At 35.0% G+C, this 24627-nt stretch overlaps 2 protein-coding genes across 4 annotated transcripts in view; one reads left to right on the forward strand and one right to left on the reverse strand.

The window, feature by feature from the left end:
• LOC147845203 (uncharacterized) overlaps nucleotides 1-24627 on the reverse strand; it is a 449333-nt gene that overhangs the window by 342156 nt on the left and 82550 nt on the right. The gene's annotated exons all lie outside the window — the stretch shown is intronic.
• LOC100329790 (uncharacterized) lies at nucleotides 11242-23554 on the forward strand. 3 transcript variants are annotated; one of them, XM_087250302.1, is made up of 4 exons: nucleotides 11242-11297; nucleotides 11915-12064; nucleotides 20410-20450; nucleotides 20530-23554. In XM_087250302.1, exons 3-4 carry the CDS (start codon nucleotides 20420-20422, stop codon nucleotides 21528-21530), a joined length of 1032 nt encoding a protein of 343 aa, XP_087106428.1. In that variant the 5' UTR covers nucleotides 11242-11297; nucleotides 11915-12064; nucleotides 20410-20419; the 3' UTR covers nucleotides 21531-23554. The 3 variants fall into 3 exon arrangements, with proteins under 3 accessions (XP_087106428.1, XP_087106429.1, XP_087106427.1); XM_087250303.1 differs by having other exon boundaries at nucleotides 20413-20450; XM_087250301.1 differs by lacking the exon at nucleotides 20410-20450.

A 24627-nucleotide genomic window follows, 5' to 3' on the forward strand; every position in this document is an offset into this window, starting at 1 on the left:
TTTTCTTCCACCGCTAGGGACGCTCTGATCGGAATTACCGGTAGAATAAAAAATAAGAGACGAAAAATCTATGCAAAGAAAAATAGACTGCGCTACTTTTTCTTTAGCAGATAGAACACTCATGACAAATTACTAACTGGAAATTATATTCAAATCCTCAAAAGAAGTTCATATGATTCAAGTTAAGTTAAAGGCAATCGGGCTTGCTACCCAGGAAGGAAACTGCGCTGCTGCACGCAAGCTTAGCGTCAAGGAATCTATGGTGAGGCGTTGGAGGCGGTAGCGAGAAGAGCTCATGCAATGCCAAAAGTCGAGAAAAGCTTTAAGAGGACATAAAAGCAGTTGGCCTGAACTTGAAAATGTCCTGGAAGACTTGGTGAACACACATAGAGCATATGGCCGAGGTTTATGCATTGTAAAGATCAGACTGAAAGCCAAAACAGTCTGCCTCAAAATGAACATCGAAGGTTTCAAAGCTGGGCCGTCATGGTGTTTCAGATTTATGAAACCTTTCCAATAGAGCACGGACCCCTCTCTGTCAGTAACTCCCTCCTGACTATCAGGAAAAAGTTGAAACCTTCCACAAATTCGTTGAAACAAAGATAAAAGAGAACTCCATTGGACCAGACAACATCAATAATATGGATGAAGTACCTTTGACGTTTGATCTGCCTCTGACCAGGACTGTTACCAAGACAGGTGCATCATCCGTGTTGTTGAAAACAACTGGCCATAGGAGAACGCACTTTACCTGCGTTCTGACATGCACGGCATCCGGACAAAAAATTCCATCAATGGTGATTTTTAAGCACATAACTACGCCCAAAGAACAACTCCCGAAAGGTATAGTGGTCAAAGTTAATACCAAAGGTTGGATGGTGGAAGGCCTAATGAAGCAATGGTTAACCAAGTGCTACGGTAAGCCGATTTTTTCACCAGAAAAAAACGCTGCTTGTTTTGGATAGCATGAGGGCCCACATCACAGATTCTGTGAAAGCAGCAATCAAGAAAACAAACTCCATTACAGCTGTGATTCCTGGAGGTACAACAACGTATTTACAGCCACTTGACATCAGTGTGAATTGGGCATTTAAAAGGTGCACTCCGGGTTGAGTGGAAGACTTGGATGACAAGTGGTAAAAAGTCTTTCACAAAAACTGGCCGCATGCAAAAAGCATCCTTTTCTGATGTCTGTCAGTGGATCCAAACAGCGTGGAGTGCTGTCAAAGAATCCACCATTACCATTGGGATCCGAAAGGCTGGACTGCTACGTGAAGAGAGCGGTGCACTTTCAGAGCTAAATTTACTAGAGGATGAAAGCAACACAGAGATCGAGACTGATGGAGACAAATGTGACGAAGCGCTTCTGAGGCTGTTCAACTCCGACACTGAAGAAGATGAATTCATGGGTTTCAGCAAAGATGATTAAAGTGACTTGTGGTTTCAAACACAAGAGAAATAAAGGTGAATAAATACCGTTTTTTTATGTTCTGTTTTTATCAGCAAAGTTGCTGCCGTGTTAAAAGGCAATGTTCAGAAAGAATCTGTTCAGGTACTGAAGGAATAAAATTACAGTCTAATGCTTCTTTTGAATTATATATATGTGCTCATGCTTATAATGCATATGTGTTTGCTTGAACCATGATAATCTAATGAGCCCACGCAATGATATGATAAGACATTCTGTTTGACCTTAAAATGAGACAGGAACTTTCACCCCTATAATGTCAAATAACTAAATCTGTAACAAACAAGTCTTGCAGAAAGTCCCTGTCTGGGTTGCAGCTGTGACGTGTGACTTTTCTATACAGAAAGGAGAACTGGAGCAGATGAGGAAAATATTGCTTTATTGTCTTACTAATCACTCTTTTCTTTTGATATATATTTGCTATTGGAGGAATATACTCCCATTTGCCTCACTATTCATAATTTACAATATGTGTTTTTGTCAGATATGATGATGTCTCCTGATATAGCGTACTTCTACTTAACACCTGTTATAATGTGTTTCTAACTAACTGCTAAAACCACAAGAGCTGTGTGTGGGTGCTGGCTGGAGACAGAGCTGCAGAGGGGCTTCCCCTAGATGGGTGCATACACAGGTCAAGAGTTCATAGACAGGACTAGGAGGAAAAGCAGATGTGGGTAGATGCAGCATTTTATACTGCTTTCTGTGTATGCATGATGTATGATGCTTTAATAAAATTGATATTATCCTGATAATTCTATAAGGAAGTTATGATGCTCAGCTGTGCTTTGATGATTTTTTGCTACAGTTGCTTGCTGCACCCCAGATGTCAGTAGTGTCAAGTATGTCAAGGAGAAGTGATACTTTCACCTGCCCTTTTGTTTCTGTGTGCAGAGGTATCTCTGTGTGCAGACCACAGACCTTTGAGAGATGATTCTGCCTGATAACAGCTGATGGCAACAATAGAGATTGGGGGTAACTGATCAGAGGAGTGGCCAAAAAGATTGAACGCTGCTGATGGATAAAAGGAGGGAGTCGAGAGAGTTTGAGAGCTTTTGGACATCCAGACTGCTTGGCTGACGGTTCTTCAAAAGCCCAGGATCCTGACCTTCGCTTTATTCACTTATGCTCAATAAATAAATTCATTGATTTTGATTAATTGACTCCTGACCGATTATTGAATTGGGGTGGACTAAGGCAAGTGAGAAATAGTCCAACAGTACATACATACATGTACAGTTTCAGTACAAAATCGTTCAGTACATGCAGTAAATTTCAAATTTTTTAACATAGATATCTGCGGCTTATAGCCCGGTGCGGTTTGTATAACTTTTTTCTTTTTTTTTTAAATAGCGCGCATGTGGCTTATATACAGGTGCGCTCTATAGTCCAGAAAATATGGTAATTGTATTTTTACATTTCTCTAGGATAAGAAAATTCCTTGCATAAGAAAGGAACTCTTGGAAAAAAGAAGGAAGAGAGTGGATTGCCAATGCCAAATTTCTGCTCCAATTTTGTTAAATCCATTGTTCCCCCCCTCTCTTATAGATTCAGCGTTCCAATGATGGTCTAGGAAGGGAGTTAACTGTGATAAGAACCTGTTAAAAGATGCCATATTTTTCTCATTTCAACAGTTAAGAACAGACATTGAGATTCCACACTCTAATTTTTTTAGGTACCTTCAGGTCTTTGGTTTCGTTAAAAAAACTTCTCTCCTTCACTGAACCAACCAAAAGCATGCTGTATAGATGAATTGGTAAACATGAACCCATATCAAAAAGGTGTAATGTCCATGTTATATGAAGTGATCCAAAGAACTGCCTCTACTTCCCTAAATCGTATAAAGCAAAACTGGGAAGACCAACTGGGACTAGAAATATCAGATACAGCCTGGCAATATGCCATAGAACTGGTACACTCATCTTCTGTATGTATTAGACATGGTCTTCTTCAGTTTAAGGTGCTTCATAGGCTTCACCTATCTAGGAGCAAGCTGGCAAAAATGTATTCAGGGTCAGATTCATCTTGTCCCAGATGTGGTTTGGAGCCAGTAGTTCAAAGTCATATGTTCCGGGGATGCCCTAGATTACATCATTTTTGACCAATATTTTTAGATAATTTTCATCTAAATGTAATAAAGATATGGATCCTAATCCTTTGATCTCAATTTTTGGTACAGTGGCAGAAGAAATGTACCTGTCAGCTAATCACGTCGAAATCATTGCCTTTTCTTCTTTACTGACCAGACACCTGATTCTTCTCAGGTGGAAAAAGACGAACCTGCCATCCCACAATCATTGGATATTAGAAGTGTTATCACATCTTTAACTCGAGCACCTTAAGTACACCATCCGAGGCTCTACAAAAAAAGTTTTATGAGGTTTGGCAGCCTTTCCTATCCTACACTGAACGCTCAGGGGTTATTATATCCTAAGTGAGAGTTTATCCCTAATTTCCTGATTTGTTTTTACCTATTTTTATTTTTCTCTTTTTCCCTTTTTCTTTATGGGATATGAGTATGTCTGTAGGTATGTACCATGTTAATTTGTTCTTTAATTTGTTTGTTGTGGAAAAATCAAAGACTTTTGAAAAATCAATAAAAATATTTGAATAATAAGAATGTAAGCAGTACTAAATAGTTTTTTGAACAAGTAATAATCCCATTAATCTAGTTATAGTACATGTTCCTGTTGAAGATCTGTGAATTTAAACTATTTATTCATTAAAGAAGGACAAGCCATTCTCATACGTGACTTTGTTCTTTGAGTGACTGAAATGTAGGCAATAGCTATGTTTCCATCCAAAAATGCAAATTAAATTTATTTGCAAAACTGGAAGATCACAAAAAATATTCAAATAAATTAGCGTTTCCATCCAATGAATCAAAGAAAACAAAATCGTCACTTCCTGATTAACTAGCATGAAATATCAACAGTAAAAACAGAATTTACTGCAGTAGGAGAAGCTACATGAATCTTTTCTTTATTTAATAAAAGACTTTCACATCAGAGGATAATGCCGACACACAATGAACATGTGGTAGTGTTTGAAGCAATGAGATGTGGAGAACAGACGCTCTTGACTCGCTCCAGACACTCTGGAGGTCATTAATAATATAATAACATTAATACTTAAACAGTTGAGGTGTTTTAGAATGACCAAAACAGCATTTCTCATATTTTTTAAATGTCTGGGTAAACAGACACTTTTTCCTCTTTGAACACAAAACATTTTCTTTTGAGAAACTTTTTAAATAATTTGGAGCAGTAAACATGTATGGCTAAATCATACAAATAAATCCTTGACTTCTGCTGTCTTCTTTGGTTTCAAAAACACAGATTTCTTTACAGTTTGAAACAGCATCTTTGGATATCTTTTCTGCTGGAGATACTGTTGTCCTAAAACAAAATGTAAAAAAAAAAAAAAAAACTTACATATACAGATGAACGGTACAGCAGAAAATATTGGCGGTTTTAAAACCTTGACTTTTTTCAAACTGCGTTATACCTTGAAAACAGTTATTGTCCTACACCTCAGCAGCACAACACTGTTTTTAGGATCTAAAAATGTATTCTTTAAAAAAAAAGTCTCAAGCAAAAAGATTCCAATTTCAATGTCTGCTGGTACTTGAAGAATATGGTCAATATTCTGATGAACTTTACACTCAGATGTTTGCATATCATCAGCATGCTGTAATCCATTTCTTAAGCAACAAAAGTCATTTTAGACTAGTTTGTTGGCCAGTTGTAGTCAGTACAATGCTAAACATTATTGTTCCACTATGATTTTATTGTTTTGTCTCACGTCGTCCCACAACAACAAAATATAGTTTAGAATACAATATTTTATAATAATTAATTAATTCAGTGTCCATTTCATTCAGCATATTTCAAATTAGGGGCATCCACATTTTCTGACATACTTTAAATCAGGGTTTCTACAGGTGTCACCAAGTTAAATTTAAGACTTAAGACATTTTTTAAGACCATTATGAATGAAATTTTAGATTAAGGAATTTTTCAAATGCCCCAGATGAAAAAGATTTTTATTTGTCCTATCAAAAAATATAATATAAAATATTTAATAATACAATAATAAATCAATAATAATAATAATAATAATAACAATAAAATATTTTACATATTTCTTAGCAAAAAATCTTAAATATTGTGTAAAAACAAGAGAGCTCTACTTGGATCCACACTTTTTTTTCCAAAATAAACTTTCTTTAAAATAAAAAACAAATTCACAAATGTTTTACTAACTATACTAAACTATAATAAACTAAATCTATGCACAACAATCTGTCCAGGTCGATGTCCTCAGCAGAAAAAACATAGAGCACGTTTAAACAAATGAAGCACGAAAATAATTAAAGCATTATGAGAAATAGAGTTAAAATGACCTTTTTGAATGAAAGGTTAAAGGTTTTATTGAGATGGATTGTTGGTGATTGTATGGGTTTCGGCCAGATTAGGTAGCAAAACATGAAAAAAGGAAAATGAAGACTTGTTTTAAAAAGATTTAAGACCTACAACACAATCTTTCAGTAAATTTAAGACTTTTTAAGGCCTAAACTTTTAGGTTTTTGAATTTAAGACATTTTAAGACCCTGCGGCTATTAAATAGGGAATAGCCCTGATAATTAGTTATTATAATAATGATGATGTAATTGTAGATACTATCAGTGAGAACTAGTAACAACTACTACAAACAAGTTTAAACCCATAAAGAAGTTGATGAAAAAAGGGAATTGTGATCAACGTGACCTATGCAAATGGAAAGTACTAAGCCAACACCATCACTGTAATAGCAGATGATCTCTTCTATGAGAATACTGTAGGTCAAATATTCTCAGCTCAGTTAAACTTTTTTAATTTATTGTTTTTATTTGTTTTATATAGTGCCAGTGCTCAAGGACGCTTTACAAACAGTAGGAGAACAAGAAAAGCAATAACCTCAAGAAGGTAGAGAAAATGGGAGACTAATAATACATAAAATAATGACAAAAGACACGAGAACAAGTTACAAATGAAACACATTCCTTTTTTTCAATGAGTGCTTATGTGAATTTAGGAGAACTAGGCAGCACAGTCAGGACTGCAAGATGGATTTAATTTAGTATTATTATTAAAATATATCTGAATGAGGATCAGATGACTGAGTTGGTGTTTGAGAATGAAAACCAACCTGTTTGTTCCTGCAGATCTTCCTGTTTGACTGTGAATGTTTCTTTAATCTTCACATCTTCACTCTCCTCTTTAATAAACGCCATCTTTATAACAGTGTGGAGATCAGTCGCTTCAGCAGGAGTTTTTCTCTGTGTTTAGACACTTTATCCTGTTTAAAATGAACAACACAATAAAAAATGTCCTGTTTAAAAAAAAATAAAACAATGAACAGAAACAAAATAACTTCTCTTCAACACTTGCTTTAACAGTTTCCTTATATGACAGTCATTAACAAACAGAAATCAGGTAAGTCTGAGCAAGAAACAATAGACACAAATGAGCCGATTAAGACTAGTACTCCATTTCTTATATATAGTGATGTATACTTCGAATAGAATGACATTATGCTATTTAATGAATTAAACCTTCACTAAAACACTTATTACACACTTTACTGTTGCTTTATTTAAACTTTAACAAATGTTGTTAATTATTTTCTTTGTTTTATTTATTTTATTGTCTGCTTACAGCAACGCTGTAGAACTTATTTGCACAAGACAAGAATTTCCTCTTGGGAACAAATAAAGTTTATCCTATCTTATTCAAACAATAGACCTTACTGTGAGTAAAATAATACTTCTTTGTATAAACGGTTAAAATAATATTGTCCACAGCAGGTACATTTAGCATTAAACGAACAACCTGAAATTTTAATCAGTCGGTTTACATCTGTGTAAAAGCTTTAAAAACAAACCTTTCTCCAGTTGAATCACAGTGTGGGAGCGGCGCAGCCTTATGACATCACACCACCATGCCACAATAAAAGTCTTTTTCCCCCCCATTTATTCTTTATCATGACTTATTGATACATTTCTCCCTCGTTTTCCACTTTATACTTTATCTGCTTTCTGTTTTGTACTTGTAAGACCATCATTTATGTTCATTGAATAAACCCATTTACCCCCACTAGATCTTGGCCTTCAGGTAGGTTGGTAAGAGGTTGCATTTTCTTTGAACGATTGCATTTCTTCATCCATAGCTTTAACTCATTCACTTGCATTCACTGATGTTACCACCTCTTTGTATGTTTGAATGGGGAAACATCAAATTCTCCAAAATTGACTGCCAGGTTCCAAGCTATATATGTAATAGGTTGAAACTTATTTGGGCTACAGTCCATTTGTCAGGATAAAAACAATATTTATAACCAAATAAACAAACAAACAAACAAACAAAAAAACTAAACAGTTGTGAAGAAGCTTTTTAAAATGACTGAATAACTTAATAGAACGTTGAACAATGCATCCACACATGTTTAGATTTTACATTTTATAATATTAGCATTCAGATATTATTTGAGTGTAAATTCAGAATGTGCAACTCACCTTTTCAGTCTTCAATGAAGAAGTGGGATGAGAAATGGCCTCAGTGGGTTTTTCTTTGTAGGTTGTTGTTGGTAATAATCCCAATGTAGGAATCTAAAATTGTAGTTTGTCCTCCAAAGTTGTTTTCGTATAGCAAAATAAGCCAATGAAGATTCTTTTAGGAACCCAGAATATATAGATGCAACCCTGCTGAGATACTGGATCTGGAATGTGATTGGATAAGACTCAATTGGCCCCCATTAATTCTAGTATAAAGATGCAAATGAGCAGTGGGGAGCAGTGAAGACTCGAGACACATTACTGTAGAGGATGGGAAGTTCAGCAGCTTTACAAACCAGTTTAAAGAGAAATAATGATGTATTGGGAAAATAAGTTGACTTTAGCCATCTTCATTTGTTTTGTTGCTGTTGTTTTATAGGACTTTTGATGAAAGCTTTTTTTTATTTTGGCTGCTGCATTTTGTAGTTAATGTCGATACACTTATGATATGTAACACATTTCAATTTATTTTTTCCCAAGCCTGGTTAAAAGGTAGTGCAAGATTTGTGTGTTGTTTTTGCAGAAGCTTCTCAGAGTCTCTTGGCTGAAGTCTTTGTTTAAAGATGCAAATGAGCATTGAAGACTCAGTCCATACCGATTTATCAATACACACAACTACATTCACTTATATAATAGTTATAGAAGATGTATACTATTAAACTGTGATATATTATCCTTCGTTGAAAGAAACAATTTCTAAACTTCACAGTGAAGTTTTATTCATGTTAAGTTTAGTCAATATATTGACATGAGCTAACTATTAGCAATGTTTTAGTTATTTATTTATCACTGAACTTGTTCTTTATGTGAGTTTAGAGTCCTTTATTTCTCTTAAAGCACATGCAGCTCATTACTGACTTTTGTAATAGTCAACACACTCTTAACAGATCAATTATTTCCTTTCAAAAATGTCTCTAGATTTTAACTATTAAAATGTAACTTGTTTCTGTGCCAATTTTTTTCTTTTTTTGCCTCTTATTCACCTGGTATGTATTAAAGATGTTTTTCCCTTTATTTGTGTTTGTTCAAACAAATATGCATAGACATTCACAAAAGCATATATAAGATACCATGTGACAAAACCTTTTCCTTTTAACACAGTAAAGCTATCACATACTGTGATGCATCTAAATATTTATAATCAGAAAATAATTACATTTCAAGTTAAATTATTGTATAGGCAGTTTATACAGAATAATTCAATGACAAGAGTTCACTTTCATAACTACACAATGCAGAACTGTTAATGTGATTAACCTGCTCCACCTACACCAACTACAGCATTTCGCAGACTTCTTTTTCACAATGGTGTTAATTACAGTAGTGAACATGACATAAAACAACAACTGCACTTACTCCTTTAACCTGTTTGCAACAATGAATTTTAAATATCTGTGTAACATATTCATTTAAATAAATGGCTCATCATTGTGTGCAATCATCTTTAGTAATAGCTGCCTGACCATTAACTGAATAGGACCATTTTACATATAAGAAACCCGTTAACATGTATAGCTGTTCATGCCAATACCAACTTGATAGACTATTACATGAACATATTACATGAACAGGACCTGCCTAACATCTCTTAAGACAAATAAGCATAGTGTCTATAACAATACATGCTTGATTCTCCAGATCACTACATCTGAATCGTGCCTTTTGACCTGTTTTAAAAATAACAACCATTTGTAAGCATAGTTCTTCACTAATACCAGTTTACCTCAAATAATTACACATGTAAGTGCAGTGGGTAGCTCGATCGCCTCACAGCAAGAAGGTCGCATGTTCAAGCCTCAGCTGGGTCAGTTGGCATTTCTGTGTGGAGTTTGCATGTTCTTCCCGTGTTCGTGTGAGTTTCCTTCGGATGCTCTGGTTTCCCCAAAGTCCATAGACATGCGGTATGCATGCAGTGTGAATGAGTGTGTATGCATGTTTCCCAGTAATGGGTAGCAGCTTGAAGAGCATTCGCTGTGTCAAGCATGTGCTGCATAAGTTGGCGGTCCATTCCACTATGGTGACTCCTGATTGATAAAAATAATAAAAATAAATGAATACATGAGTAATATCACACGAGTAGCAGTGCGATGTTGCCTTCTATCAGTTTTTGTATTTCTATTTGTTGTAATGGCCAGTTGTTATTGCAATAAAAAATGAATAAATACATTTTTAAAAAGCAGTGCAATGTGGCTGTAGGCTGTATATCAGCACTGATGGGAGGCGTGTTTTACAGTGTACACTAAGCACTCAAGAACGATTGTCCCTCTACCTGTTGTTTAATCCCCTGAGAACTTTGCTCATCTTCAGAACTCAAATGAAGACACTTTAGATGAAATAAGAGAGCTCCTTCATCTGTCATAGACAGCAAGAGTGCCGAGATGCTCAAAGTCCAGAAAAGGAGCCAAAAACATTTTTAAAACATGTGACATATGACTTTAGTGGTTCAACTGTAATCAAGTTTCAAGAACATTTTGTGTGCAAGAAAATGTTGAAAAAAGCAGCCAGGTCCAAAATGAGAACAGCTGAACCATGTCTGTTTTTGCCTCCGTATTCTCTTCATTTGCATTCAGCAGAAACTCAAACAGGTTTGGCTCAAGTAGAGGATGAGTAAATGACAAAATTGTGATTTTTATGTGAACTATCCCTTTAATGCTTCTGAAGTAAAGGTAAATTAAATATTATTACTGAAGATATTGCTAAAGAATGGCAGGAATTGTGGAACACAGATAACAAGAGACGACAATTCATGTGGAAAAAAGGAAACTCTATATAGACCTATGATGTTTTAGAAATAGAAAAGAAGAGGTCATAATTATGAGGATGAGATTTGGACTCAGATATTATTCATTCATTTTCTTGTCAGCTTAGTCCCTTTATTAATCTGGGGTCGCCACAGCGGAATGAACCGCCAACTTATCCAGCAAGTTTTTACACAGTGGATGCCCTTCCAGCCATAACCCATTTCTGGGAAAACTCAGATATTAATAGGAAGTAATGTGTTGCAGACATACAAGTCATCATAAGTGGATTAAAAAAGTTAAGAAAATGTTTAGATTTAAGGTTTGTGTGAGAGAAAGCAGATATAGTGTAAAGTGAAAACCATGGGAGAAATATATCAATAAGTCATGACTGCAAAAGTAAGTGGCAAGAAAGCTAAACAAGAAAAGACTTTTATTTTGGCGTGTGACGTCATCAGGCGGCGCCGCTTCAGCGCTGTGATTCAACTGGAGAAAGGTTTGTTTTAAAATGTTTACACAGATATAAACCGATTTAAAGTTAAAGTTCGAAGGTTTTAGTTTTTATACGATGCTAAATTATGTTCCTGCTGTTGGAAATATTTTAATCCTTTATTCAACGTAGTACTATTTTATTCTCAGTAACCGAGGGCTATTGTTTGAATAAAGTAACAGAAAAGTGTGTAATAAGTGTTTTAAAGACACGTTTTGTTAATTACTCTCATATAAAGAAACTGTTGAAGCAAGTGTTGAAGAGAAGTTATTTTGTTTCTGTTCATTGTTTTATCTATTTTAAACAATGGAGGTAAAGTTTTATATTCACACATTCGTTCATTTAGCAGTCTATGTATTGTTTATCATGTTGTTTTGAATATTCGAGTGGAATTAGCATGCAAGTATGACTTGAAAACAACATTAACACTGTTTATTTGACTGTGATCAATGTTGTACTTTGATAGTCATTAGCTGCTTATATGATTTCACTATTTAGATTTTGCAAATAATACTTTTATGAAATTATATTATTAAGGGAAAAGTCTGAATATCTGAATATAAAACCAACTTTACCTCTATTTTTAAACAGGACATTTTTATTGTTTTATTCGTTTTAAACAGGATAAAGTGTCCAAACACAGAGAAAAACTCCTGCTGAAGCGACGGATCTTCACACTGTTGTAAAGATGGCGTTTATTAAAGAGGAGAGTGAAGATGTGAAGATTGAAGAAACATTTACAGTCAAACAGGAAGATCTGCAGGAACAAACAGGTTAGTTTTCATTCTCAAAGACCAACTCAGTCATATAGAGGTAAAGTTGGTTTTACACATTCGTTCATTTAGGAGTCTCTATATTGTTTATAGCATGAAAGTATAACTTGAAATCACAGCATTTGACTGTGAACAATGTTGTACTTTGATAGCCATTGACTGCTAATTTGATTTCACTATTTAGAGTTTGCAAAAATAATTTTATGAAATTATAATATTAAGGGGAAAGTTTGAATGTGCGAATATAAAGCCAACTTTACCTCTATAATTAAATCCATCTTGCAGCCCTGAGTGTGCTGCCTAGTTCTCCTAAATGCACATAAGCACTCATTGATAAACAGAAATGAGTTTCATTCGTTACTTGTTCTCATGTTTTTTGTCATTATTTTATGTATTATTAGTCTCCCATTTTCTCTACCTTCTTAAGGTTATTGCTTTCCTTGTTCTTCTACTGTTGGTAAAGCGTCCTTGAGCACTGGCAATATATAAAATAAATAAATAAAAACAATAAATTGAAAAAGTTTAACTGAGATGAGGGCGAGGCAGTGGCGCAGTAGGTAGTGCTGTCGCCTCACAGCAAGAAGGTCGCTGTTTCGAACCTCAGCTCAGCTGGCGTTTCTGTGTGGAGTTTGCATGTTCTCCCTGCCTTCGCGCGGGTTTGCTCCGGTTTCCCCCACAGTCCAAAGACATGTGGTACAGGTGAACTGGGTAGGCTAAATTGTCCGTAGTGTATGTGTGTGTGTGTGTGTGGATGTTTCCCAGAGATAGGTTGCGGCTGGAAGGGCATCTGGAATATTAAAGGGACTAAGCTGACAAGAAAATGAATGACTATAACTGAGCTGTCGATATTTGACCTACAGTATAGTAGTATATCATAGAAGATATCTGCTATTACAGTGATAGTGTTGGTATAGTACTTTCCATTTGCATATGTCACGTTGATCACAATTCCCTTTTTTCATCAACTTCTTTATGCGGTTAAACTGTTAGAATTATTATAATACCTAATTACCAGGGCTAATAAAAATTTTAGGCCTTAAAAAGTCTTACATTTACTAAAGTATTGTGGTGTAGGTCTTTATTTTTATTTTTTTTAACAAGTCTACATTTTCCTCTATTCATGTTTTGCTACTCAGCCTGTCCAAAATCACCAACAATGCATCTCAATAAAACTTAAAATTACCTTTTTAAATAAAAAGTTTAAACTCTATTTATCATAATAGTTTAATTATTTTTTCTCACAATAACTTTTGTTTAAATAAGCTCTATGTATTTCCTGCTGAGGATATCGACTTGCATAGATTTATTTTATTATAGTTTTTAAAACTTTTCAAAATATTTGCAATTTTTTTTTAAATAATTTTTTAAAGGTTATTTTGAAAAACAATTACAAAACAATACAACTAGAGCTTTTGTTAAGAAATATCGAAAATATTGTTTTTTTTTCATTATTCATTTATTATTGTATTATTAAATAAAAATATATATATTTTGAAAGGGCAAATTAAAATCTTTTCCATTTGGGCCATTTGAAAAATTTCTTTATGTCAGAAAGCTTGGATGCGCCCAATATTAAATATGCTGAATGAAATGGACAGTAAAATAATTAACTGTTATAAAACATTGTACAGTATTCTAAACTATATGATGTTGTTGAGGGACGACATGAAGCAAAGCTAACAATTTATAGTGGAACAATAACGTTTAGCATTGCACTGACTACAACTGGCCAACAAACTAGTCTAAAATGACTTTTGCTGTTTAAGAAATGGATTACAGCATGCTGATGATATGCAAACATTTGAGTGTAAAGTTTGTCAGTATTGACCATATTCTTCACGTACCAGCAGGTGCCGCCATTGGACGGTATTAGGCATGGGACAATGACAGTTTTCAAGGTATACCGCGGTTTAAAAAAAGTTTTAAAAACAATATTTTTGCTGTACCATCCATACGTTTTTTTACATTTTGTTTGAAGATTTTCAGGACAACAGTGTCTCCAGCAGAAAATATATCCAAAGATGCTGTTTTAAATAGTAAAAAAAATTAATTTGAATTATTTAGCCTGACATGTTTACTGCTCCAAAATACTTTCAAAGTTTCTCAAGTGAAAATATGTTGTGTTCAAAGGGGAAAAAAAAGTTTAGGTTTTTTAACCAGACATTTAAAAAGAATATATTTATAAATGGTAATCACAGTACTGAGAAATCATGATATTTTTAGTCAAGTTTATCACACCGTCAGAATCTTATACTGGTCTGTGACGGACTGAGCCAGCACATATAGTAAGGGGCATACAAAAAGTAGATTTTTTAAAATAATTATTTTTAATAAAGTCAAAAAATTTCTCAAAAACTCAAAAAATAAATAAATGAAACAATTAAATCAATTAAAAAATCAATAAACTAAACAAAGAAAACAAAACTGAGTTCAAACCAAACTAATCATGAATAAACCAAAAACAGAACTCCTTGAAATGACAAGACAGACCACATTTATACCAGGGGTCCGTTCTTCGTACCTTGCTTAAATGATCTAAGATTATTTGGCAGATCCCGGATCTTTTAATCTTGATAACTGATCTCTCGCTAATTTGGTTCTTCAAACGAGTTCGCGGATCAGATTAGAATGTCTGGATAAACTGATCTGAGATCGCTGCGTGTGTTGTAAAGGACAGATGTATCGATCCTCGAAATCATGATCAGCAATGCAACGATTGGATGACGGCACAGCAGCGTAATGACATCATCTGATTAATATTCAAGTATCCATGTGAGCAAAATTACGTCAAATTAGCAGTAAACGGCTTGTTTAATATGACACGCAATAACCTTCCACATTTGTTGTGAGCTGCAGGCTTTACACTTTCATGTGTCAAGTGTATTATTCATGTATTTCGAAGCAAATCAGTGTATTTAGTTCCACATTTAGAAAAGATTTTCTTTATTATAGTAGCCATTTTGTAATCGGTGTAAAGAATAACTGGTTGTTTACAAAAGTGTTTTCATATTGGTAAAGGCGTCTGCAACTTTTGTGAAGCATCAAATCACCGGCATATTAACTATCAAAACATGTTTATGACTGCTGAAATGATTGCTTTAAAAAAGTCACATATTGTGCATTTCTATTATACACAATTTGTACTAAAGCGATCTAAAAAGTTCATATCAATAAGCTTTCTCTTTGCACCACCAGGTGGCAATCTTTGTAGCCTACTTTTATTTCGAGGGTGCAGATTGCATACGTTTTATTAAAATGTATAACTTAATTTATTTTATTAATGACTATAACTTTATATATATAGTTAAAAATATGTACCATTTCCCTAACTTTATATAACTACTACTGTAAGAAAATATCAGAATTCGGTACATACTTTCTGTATTATCTTTGCTTGAACTAAGCCAATCTAATCCTGTTTATATGATTTGAACCTGCTCCCGATCAGGTTTGACCTAGCAGAACTGTTGCTATGACAACAACTCTCGGATCAGCTTTGAAGAACGAAACGATCCTGGATCATGTCAAATCGTCAATATCCAAATCCAGCTAACTGAGTAATCCACGTACGAAGAACGGACCCCAGAGGGACTAGTCCACAGTAAACAAGAAGGGGGAGACAAAAACAGACAACAACAATAAACCAAGTCAAATATCTAAATACAAATCTAAATATTAGTTAAATAAATTCTAAATGAAGCAAAACTAAATATAAATCTGAACAAACACTGCAAATCATTAATGAACTTAAACTAAAGATCAGCTCTCCCTCCAAGCCATTTAGCCAATGGTATCGTCTGGCGGAACCAATAGATGCCACTTGGCGGCACGTCTGCCCTTTAGTTTGTCGGACTACATCCAGAAACTCCGTTCCTCGTCGGCACTGCAGCACGGTAACTTAAACTCAAAACAAAACTAAATTAACAAAACATACACCACACTGGCCATCACATGGCCCATGCTTAATGCTGCTTGATGTTGCAAAGTCATTCATTCATTCATTTTCTTGTCGGCTTAGTCCCTTTATTAATCGGGGGTCGCCACAGCGGAATGAACTGCCAACTTATCCAGCAAGTTTTTATGCAGCGCATGCCCTTCCAGCCACAACCCATCCCTGGGAAACATCCACACACTCAATCACACACACACTCATATACTATGGACAATTTAGCCTACCCAATTCACCTGTACCGCATGTCTTTGGACTGTGGGGGAAACCGGAGCACCCGAAGGAAACCCATGGGAAGGCAGGGAGAACATGCAAACTCCACACAGAAACGCTAACTGAGCCGAGGCTCAAACCAGCGACCTTCTTGTGGTGAGGCTACAGCACTATCTACTGTGCCTCTGCTTCGCCCCTGTTGCAAAGTCATATTTTCTAATTTAATTCTTTTTCTTTGTATGTATAGACATGAACACATTTGTTTGTGGAGAAAGTAGCCGTTTATTAGTCCTAGTCATTTCTCCAATAGGCAACTGAAGCTTTAAAACAATAGCATCTCATATGCCCCATTTCAGAAAGGAGGTTGAGTGAAAACTCAGAGCATTTTAACCCTGAAATGAGAGAAACTCTGGCATTTGCGTATCAAAATGGCAAGTTTGTGAAATTCGAGAAAGCAGGGTAAGTCAAGCCTGTTTCTGAAAGAGAGGTAACTTGGTAACATACTCTGTGAACCTAACCTGGTCAGCAGGTTTTATTCTCTTAACTCTGTTTTGAGTTTCTGTCGGTCTCCTTTTCTTTTTTTAAAAAAATGAAGCAGTATTTCTCACTTAGCCTTACATATTCAGCCACCTATTTTTATGTGCATATTGGATAGGCTATGAGCGTAAAAAAAACAGTTGATGGAAACATCATGATGCACATAACTTTTGAAATATAGGCATGAAAAAACATGCGCTAAATCTTCACCACATGTTCATTGTGTGCTGACATTGTCCTCTGAGGTGAAAGTCATTTATTAAACACAGAAAAGATTCATGTAGCTTCTCCTACCACAGTAAATTCTGTTTTTACTGTTGAGATTTGGCGCCAGTTAATCAGGAAGTGACGATTTTGTTCTTTTTAAGTCATTAAATGGAAACGCTGATTCATTCATTCATTTTCTTTTTGGCTTAGTCCCTTTATTAATTGGGGGTCGTCACAGCAGAATGGACTGTGTACGTTTTGTTCATTTGTTTTCCATTTTTAAACGGAATAAAGGAAAGGAAAAAAATGGCAGTTTTTCCGTTTTTCTTTTGCTCACAAGAAAACGAAAAACGACATTTTGGCTGGATTTTCGTTTTTTGGTTTAAAGTAGAAAAACGGATAAACGATTTTAATATTCATTTTACACATGTAGGCGGTGCTGAAATGCCCACTTTCCTCTAATTGGTCAACTATTATTATTATTATTATTATTATTATTATTATAACCTTTATTTTACCAGGAAAGACACATTGAGATTAAAAATCAAATCTCTTTTACAAGAGCGTCCTGGCCAAGATTAGGCAGTACACAAGTCACATGAGTCCAACAGACAACAAACAAAAAACTATTTACAGTTAACATGAATCACACTGACATCTATTCAAAACATCTACAAACCTGTTTCAACTTCTAAAACTTTTTAAAAGCTTGTAGTGAAATCAAGTCTTTGAACTGCAACTGTGTTTGCAGATTATTCCAAGCAAAAGGTGCTGCGTACTTAAAAGCCTTTTTTCCCATCTCAGTCCGCACTTTAGGGACAAAGAGTAAATAAATATCCTGTGAGCGAAGACCATAGTTAAGAACAGGCTTTTTACAAATATAATTCTGGAGATATGATGGGAGTAAACCCAGTATAGATTTAAACTAAATCTGATCTCGTGACGTCGCCCTCAAAATAAAAGCCTTACACGCAGGCTTTTAATTATTATTATTTAATTATATATAAACAAAGTTTACATATTCTATCATTTGAACCACACACAGTTAGCAGGCTTACATTCATTGCACATGTATAAATTAAATAAAAATGTAAATTAGCAGTATTCTTAGACATTTTGTCATTAAAATAAGGTCATAGTTTACTGCCAAGTTTCTTGCTGCTGTGCACCTGATGCTGAGCAAAGATGGCCATTTCCGAGCAGCACCTGGTTTGTATGATTGTTTCAGAGCAAGGGCTTTATAATAATAATAACAATAATAATAATAATTATTATTATTATCACTTAGTAGTGTTTTTATTGTTTAGTTTTTTTTCTTTTTAATAGTTGTTAACAGAACAAAAATAGGAACACATTGGGCCCTGCTATAAAAACAGGTTACCATTTGTTTTTATTTTATTTCTTCCTATTTTAATTATATATTGAAATTATTTCTTTGATAATTAATACTATTTTATTGCAACGCCAAAGTAGGCTTGTCTTATTATTTTTTGTAATTTGCTGTTATTGTTATTGTAGGCTACATGGCAGGCTTTGCGAAATTTTTTAAATAATATATACTCATAACCTTACTAATTCGAGAGCCAAACCTAAAAAAGTTTAAGTGCAATAAGCCTGTACAATAAAGTGAGCCGCAATGCATATTTGCATATATGAATGTCTTATCTGCCTAGCTAATCCATTGCAATATTGCATGTTCCACTATTGCACTGTGTTGCCATTTGGCAACACACACATTTGATCGATTTACAAAAAAATTATTTGATAAAAAAAAAAATTTGAGTTGTGAATGTCATCATATCTGACTGGAGGTGATGTTTCATGAGGAGGTGATTTTTTTTGTGGATCTAACATAATTTGATACTTTGTTTTTATTGACGTTTGCATTTGCATTTAGCAACTACTCACAATAAACGCCAGTCTGTCAGAAATCGCGCTACAGAAAAACACTGGATGTCATGTGACTTAACCAAAGCACATCATTGGCTACACAAAGGTATTCTCTTTCAAACAAAAAAAATTATGTTGGTCTTAAAGAAATAGTGGCAGGGAAATGAACATAAGTATCATGTTGCCATATGGTTACACCGTGCAGTAGAGGGCTAGTACATGTGTGTATTTGCATGTCTAAAATATAAAATAAGCATTAGACAGTTAAAACACTGCATAATTGTGATGATATGATGAGCTAACTTGTCATGCTTGTCACGCTGGATAATGAGTAAAACACCAGCACCAGGGACAACAACATGGTCCTCACTTCAAATTGAAACATAAGTAGGAATTTGTAGTGATTTACCCTGATCTCCCTTCCTCCTCATCCCTGTCTTTGAGGCGCTGAACTCATTATCAGTGCGAGAGATAAGTAGAGAGAGACTGTGTTCACTCCTCTCCACGCTGAACTGAAGTGTTTTTTTTAAACATTCAAATGTCTGTGTCGCGCGACACAACGAATCGATTATGAAATTTGTTGCCAACGCTTTTAGTAACTGATTTTTATTGGTTTTGTTGTTGCAGCCCTACTAAAAATATTGTTATGCTGTTTAGGCATGGAACGATAACCACTTTTAATGTATAAAACCGCCAAGTGGTAGTTTTTTAGGACAACAGTGTCTCCAGCAGAAAAGATATCCAAAAATGCCTTTTTAGATGGCATTTCTGCATATTGTCTGGTATATAAATTGTCACCACGTAGGTCTTCAGCAAAGCCTCAGGACATGCACAAAGGCAAGAAAACAAAGGAAAAAGTACAAATGAATGAAAACAAGTAGCAAAGTATGTCATCTTGCAATCTTATCACTTCAGTTTACAGCAAACGTGGCATTAAGCATTTGCATAAGTTCATTAATTTTCCTTCAGCCCAGTACCTTTAATTATCAGCAGTTGCCACAGCGGATTGAACCACCAACTTATCTAGCATATGTTTTAAACAGCGGATGCCCTTCCAGCTTCAACCCAGTACTGGGAAGCAATAGCATAATTTAAATACAATAATGCAAACTCACTAATATAAGCGTGAATTATGCGTACTTGCAAGCAAGTCACAAATGTTTTTAATCGAGTGGAAGATGTACATAAGGGAGCACAACACGAGTAATCTAGAGCGAGTGCATTTGATCATTTGCATTTACAGCCACAGGCACAAAAAAACTTGGTTTTCCTCTGACCCCCAAAATGAAATATTCTGCAAGGTATATGATCTGATTTTGAGCTGAAACCTCAGACACATTCTGGGAACGCCAAAGACTTATTTTACATTTTGTTAAAAAAAAAAAGGATTAATTATAGGAACCCTGTAAAGGGATAGTTGACGCCAAAATGAAAATAGCCTCACCGTTTACTCTTCCTCGTGTGGTTTTAAACCTTTATGAGTTTCTTGATTCAGCTGAACATAGAAAAAAAGATATTGTGAAAAACTCTAGTTTTCTTTGTGTTTCAGAAGAAAGGGAATGTTTAAAACTGCAAGATGGAGAGTAAATGGTAATTGATCATTTTCATTTTTGGGTGAAACATCCATTTCATGCTTCTCGCTTTGAGCTTTCATTCTTTTCTTTTAAAGACCTGATGGTGCTGAAAGAAGAGACTCATCAACTGAATGTAATGGAAGAGAAACAGCAGTTTGAGAAACACCAAGTAATAACGACTGATGAAAAACCCACACTGACTAAAAAGACTTCATCACGTGGAAGACCTCGGAAATCCAAGTCTATGTGTAATTACAGCTGTACACGGTGTAGAAAGAGTTTCAGTAAAAAGTCAAACCTTGATATTCACATGAGAGTTCACACTAAAGAGAAACCTTACACCTGCAAACAGTGTGGAAAGAGTTTTGGTTATATACAAGGCTTTGAAAACCACATGAGCATTCACACTGGAGAGAGGCCGTACACATGCCAACAGTGTGGAAAAAGCTTCTATCATGCAGGAAATTTTGCAGCGCACATGAGAACTCACACTGGGGAGAGGAAGTATACATGCCAACATTGTGGAAAAAGCTTCTCTAAAACAGGAAACTTGGCAGTGCACATGAGAATTCACACTGGGGAGAAGCCTTACTCTTGCTCTCAGTGTGGAAAGAGTTTTAAGCAAAATGTCACCCTTAAAATCCACATGAGAACTCACAATGAAGAAAGAATTTTTACCTGCACACAGTGTGGGAAAAGTATTTCTCACAAGCACTACCTTGACATCCACATGAGGATTCACACTGGAGAGAAACCTTACACATGCACAGAGTGTGGTAAAAGTTTCCCATATAAAGGCTCACTCAAACATCACATGTTAAGTCACACCGGAGAGAAGCCGTTTACATGTGCTCAGTGTGGAAAGAGCTTCACAACCAAAACTAGCCTCATGAACCACATGGATGGTCACACTGGAATCATAGTGTTCACATGTGATCAGTGTGGAAAGACCTTCACACGCAAAGACTCTATGAAGCAACACATGAAGACTCACTCAGGAGAGGATAGTTTTAGATGCAGTGAGTGTGGAAAGGGCTTTAAATGTAAAAGAAGTCTCAGCACTCACCTGAAGCTTCACAATGGAGAGCGAAAATGAGGCCTTGTCCAGCGGAGCTTGGGGCTCTCTCCCAGGACAGCATGTCAAACAAGTGTGAACTCTTGAAAACATATCAAGTTACTGATAATGAAACCCTTGGAACGCCTGAAGATTTAAACTGAATAACTGAAGAGGGGTGAGGATGTGCCAGGTTGTGAGAGTTTCTACCAGGCTGCATAAAAAGCTAAACACCTTTATATGTGTTTCAAGTTATTATGAACTGATTATTTTATTTTGTGCAAATTGCACACTTCAAACTAATTTTCGACTCTGAATATAGAATTAGAAAGATTAGGGAGGAGAAAGTGTTTAGAGAGTTGCAGGGAACACTGTCCTACACTCTTAAGCCTGGTTTATACTTGATGCGTCCGCTTGTTTGCTTGAGTGCATGCAGCAAATGTGATGTCATCGCGGAGTTTGCGTAGGTTTGCTTTGGGTGCGTGCGGCATAATTTCGGCCGGCGGAGTGTATGTTTTTTTTTTGAGACTCAAGCAAACAGTGCGTGCGGCGAAAGATTTTGATTTGAGTTGAATATGAATCACTTTGAAGAGCATCTGAAGACATCATTATGGGCGAACAGTACGCAATGGTGCCATATTTGAGACTTTGCCTGAAAAGTACACCTGCACATACATCCTTATGATCCATGATCATAGAGATCACCAAATGACCAATAATTCTTGGCTAGAAATTGCAACAGCCGTGGGAAAGAGGACAGTTTTTGTTAAAAAGTTTGGAAAAACCTGAGGGATGTTTGTTAAAGCCAAAGAGGCCATGGCAAAACTGGAGACCCAGGTACATAATTACAGAATATGTTTTTTCATTAGTCGTAGGTTTTACACTGATTTATACATTACAGTTTTGAATTTAAAACAATTTAATATCAAAACTATAATTAAGGAACAAATTATTTTTTTGATAACCGGAAAGGAATATTTGACCCTATTGGTTTACAATACACTGATGCCATGTTTTTCTTGGCTTTAATGGTGATCATGGTCAGAAGTGTTGGACCATTATTGCCTTTTTAGCATAAGTATAGGACAGAAACTAGCCAGACAGTAATGTGTGAATTGTGGAGTGGGCTAAATCTAAAAAAAAAAAAACATGTATGTATAAGTGTACTTTTTTGCTTTTATTTTTGCCATAATAAAATATATTTGTAGAGCAGCCCATGTTCTTTTGTCATTAATATTTTAATAAACTTCAATAGGTAAAACTGTCTGAGATATGAACAAAAGAAAGTGATGCATCAAAGTTTGATTTAAAAAATCTTGAATGGTTCTAAAAATGCTTATAATAATTAAAATAACTTATAAAAACAATAAAAATAATTAGCTTAAAAATATTGAATGATGAAAATGATATGACGTAGTTCCGGAAATTTTCTACTTCCTTGTTTATTCATCTGACTTCACGGTCAGATTCTTTTGACCGCCCCCTGTCGTTTTAAAGAATATCACAACAACAAATGCGGTGAGTATAAAAGCCTTGTTCGCGTCGTGAGGTACGCGCGCAGTCAGAGGAGGTGTGCGATGTGGTGCCAGGTGAAAGTATAGCTTTGCATTGTGTTTTCGATCATTCACATTGTCGGATTTCACTCGTGTGAACAAACAACCATTTGCCTCAAGTTTTGGGCTTTTGTCTGCAGTTTCACTAAACTTGTTGGCGAATGAAAGTCCGCCTAAACTCGTGCGGTGTAAACTTGCCATAAGGCAATGACTGTGAGCAACTGAAGCAGACTCCCTAAAGCCCTGTTCAGACTACACAATGCCATTTGCCTGTTACGACAGATGAGATTTGTGTCAGATTATGAGATTTTGACTTGATCAAATCTTGATGTGTTGTGGGTCACAAATGAAGACTGGTTTCAGAACACTACAAGTTTATTTTGATGGACTGATTTGAGAAAAGAAACAAGTTTTCTTCATGGAGACAGTTACACTTTCTATACATGGTTGCCCTAAAATATATGTTCATGTGAAAACTCCCACATTACTACAAATAAAGTGTTGTATGGGAAACCCAGTGTCACTATTGTGAATGAGAACATGAGTAATTTGTTGTAATTCCAGTACTCAACAGACTGCTGAAGCACTTCATTTATGAATGAACAATTTTATAAAGCTAAAAAGGTTATTAACCAGGTAATGCTGTGTACAATTTCTCTTTACTTTTACCAAATTTGCCTAGTTTATAGCAAAAAAAGAGGTTTACATGGATATTGACGAGACATTCTGTAATGTACATGAGTATATGCAATTGAAAATATGCTCAGTGTTTTCAATATAACTTTCACAAAGTTGACAAAAGTTATCCTCAGTATTAAATATTAATCTCAGAAATTATTTTATTGGGTACACATCATTAATCATTTTAAACTGAAGCTCTTTAATTTTGGGCAGAATTGGATAAGAAATGTAACTTGTTTTTATTTTTTCTAATTCCTGTGAATTAAAATCTTTAAAAATGAAATGAGGTCTGAGCTGCTTAGGATTAAGCCTTTAAATAAAAAAATCCTTAAAAACTTACTACATTTTGGATCTCTAAAACATAAATTGACCAAAAACAGAGATGAAAGAGAAAACATTACAGGATAGTGTAAAAGAAAACCTCTGATCAATACTATGATGTTTTTAGGAATAACATTAACAATTGTGTAAAACTCTTTAGAATGACAAAAAAAAAAAAAAAAAACATGTTTTAAGCAGAAGTTTTTGGAATTAAGAATGTCACCATGGCTATCCTTCCTATCCAATAAAGAAAAATATAAATCCTAAAATAAATACTTATTTCGAAATAAAATAAAATGATTGTTCCATAAACAAGTTTTATGAGGACTGAAATTGTGGGAAAAAGCTAGTCTCAGCACAATAGGACCTGCTGGGGAAACAAAGTCCAAATTTAAGGTTTATTTGGGCTAGAAGTGGGTTATCATTATTTCACTGCTGTCAGAGTCAGGGATAATTCTATACATTTTTATTTTGTGTTCTCTAGAATTCTCATGAAACTCGTGAAATTAAAATTCATGCAAAATATTTTTATAAGATCTTATTTCGCTGATTGATTTCTGTTATTTATTTAAAATAATATTTGC

The sequence above is a fragment of the Danio rerio genome, chromosome 4 (genome assembly GCF_052040795.2).
Source record: "Danio rerio strain M-AB ecotype USA chromosome 4, GRCz13ab, whole genome shotgun sequence".
NCBI classification, from domain to species: Eukaryota; Metazoa; Chordata; class Actinopteri; order Cypriniformes; family Danionidae; genus Danio; species Danio rerio.

Coding starts and splice junctions, on each gene's coding strand:
- LOC100329790 (XM_087250301.1), top strand. CDS start 11,980: ATGGCGTTTATTAAAGAGGAGAGTGAAGATGTGAAGATTGAAGAAACA. Junction 12,065..20,529: donor AGATCTGCAGGAACAAACAG/GTTAGTTTTCAT, acceptor TTTCTTTTAAAG/ACCTGATGGTGCTGAAAGAA.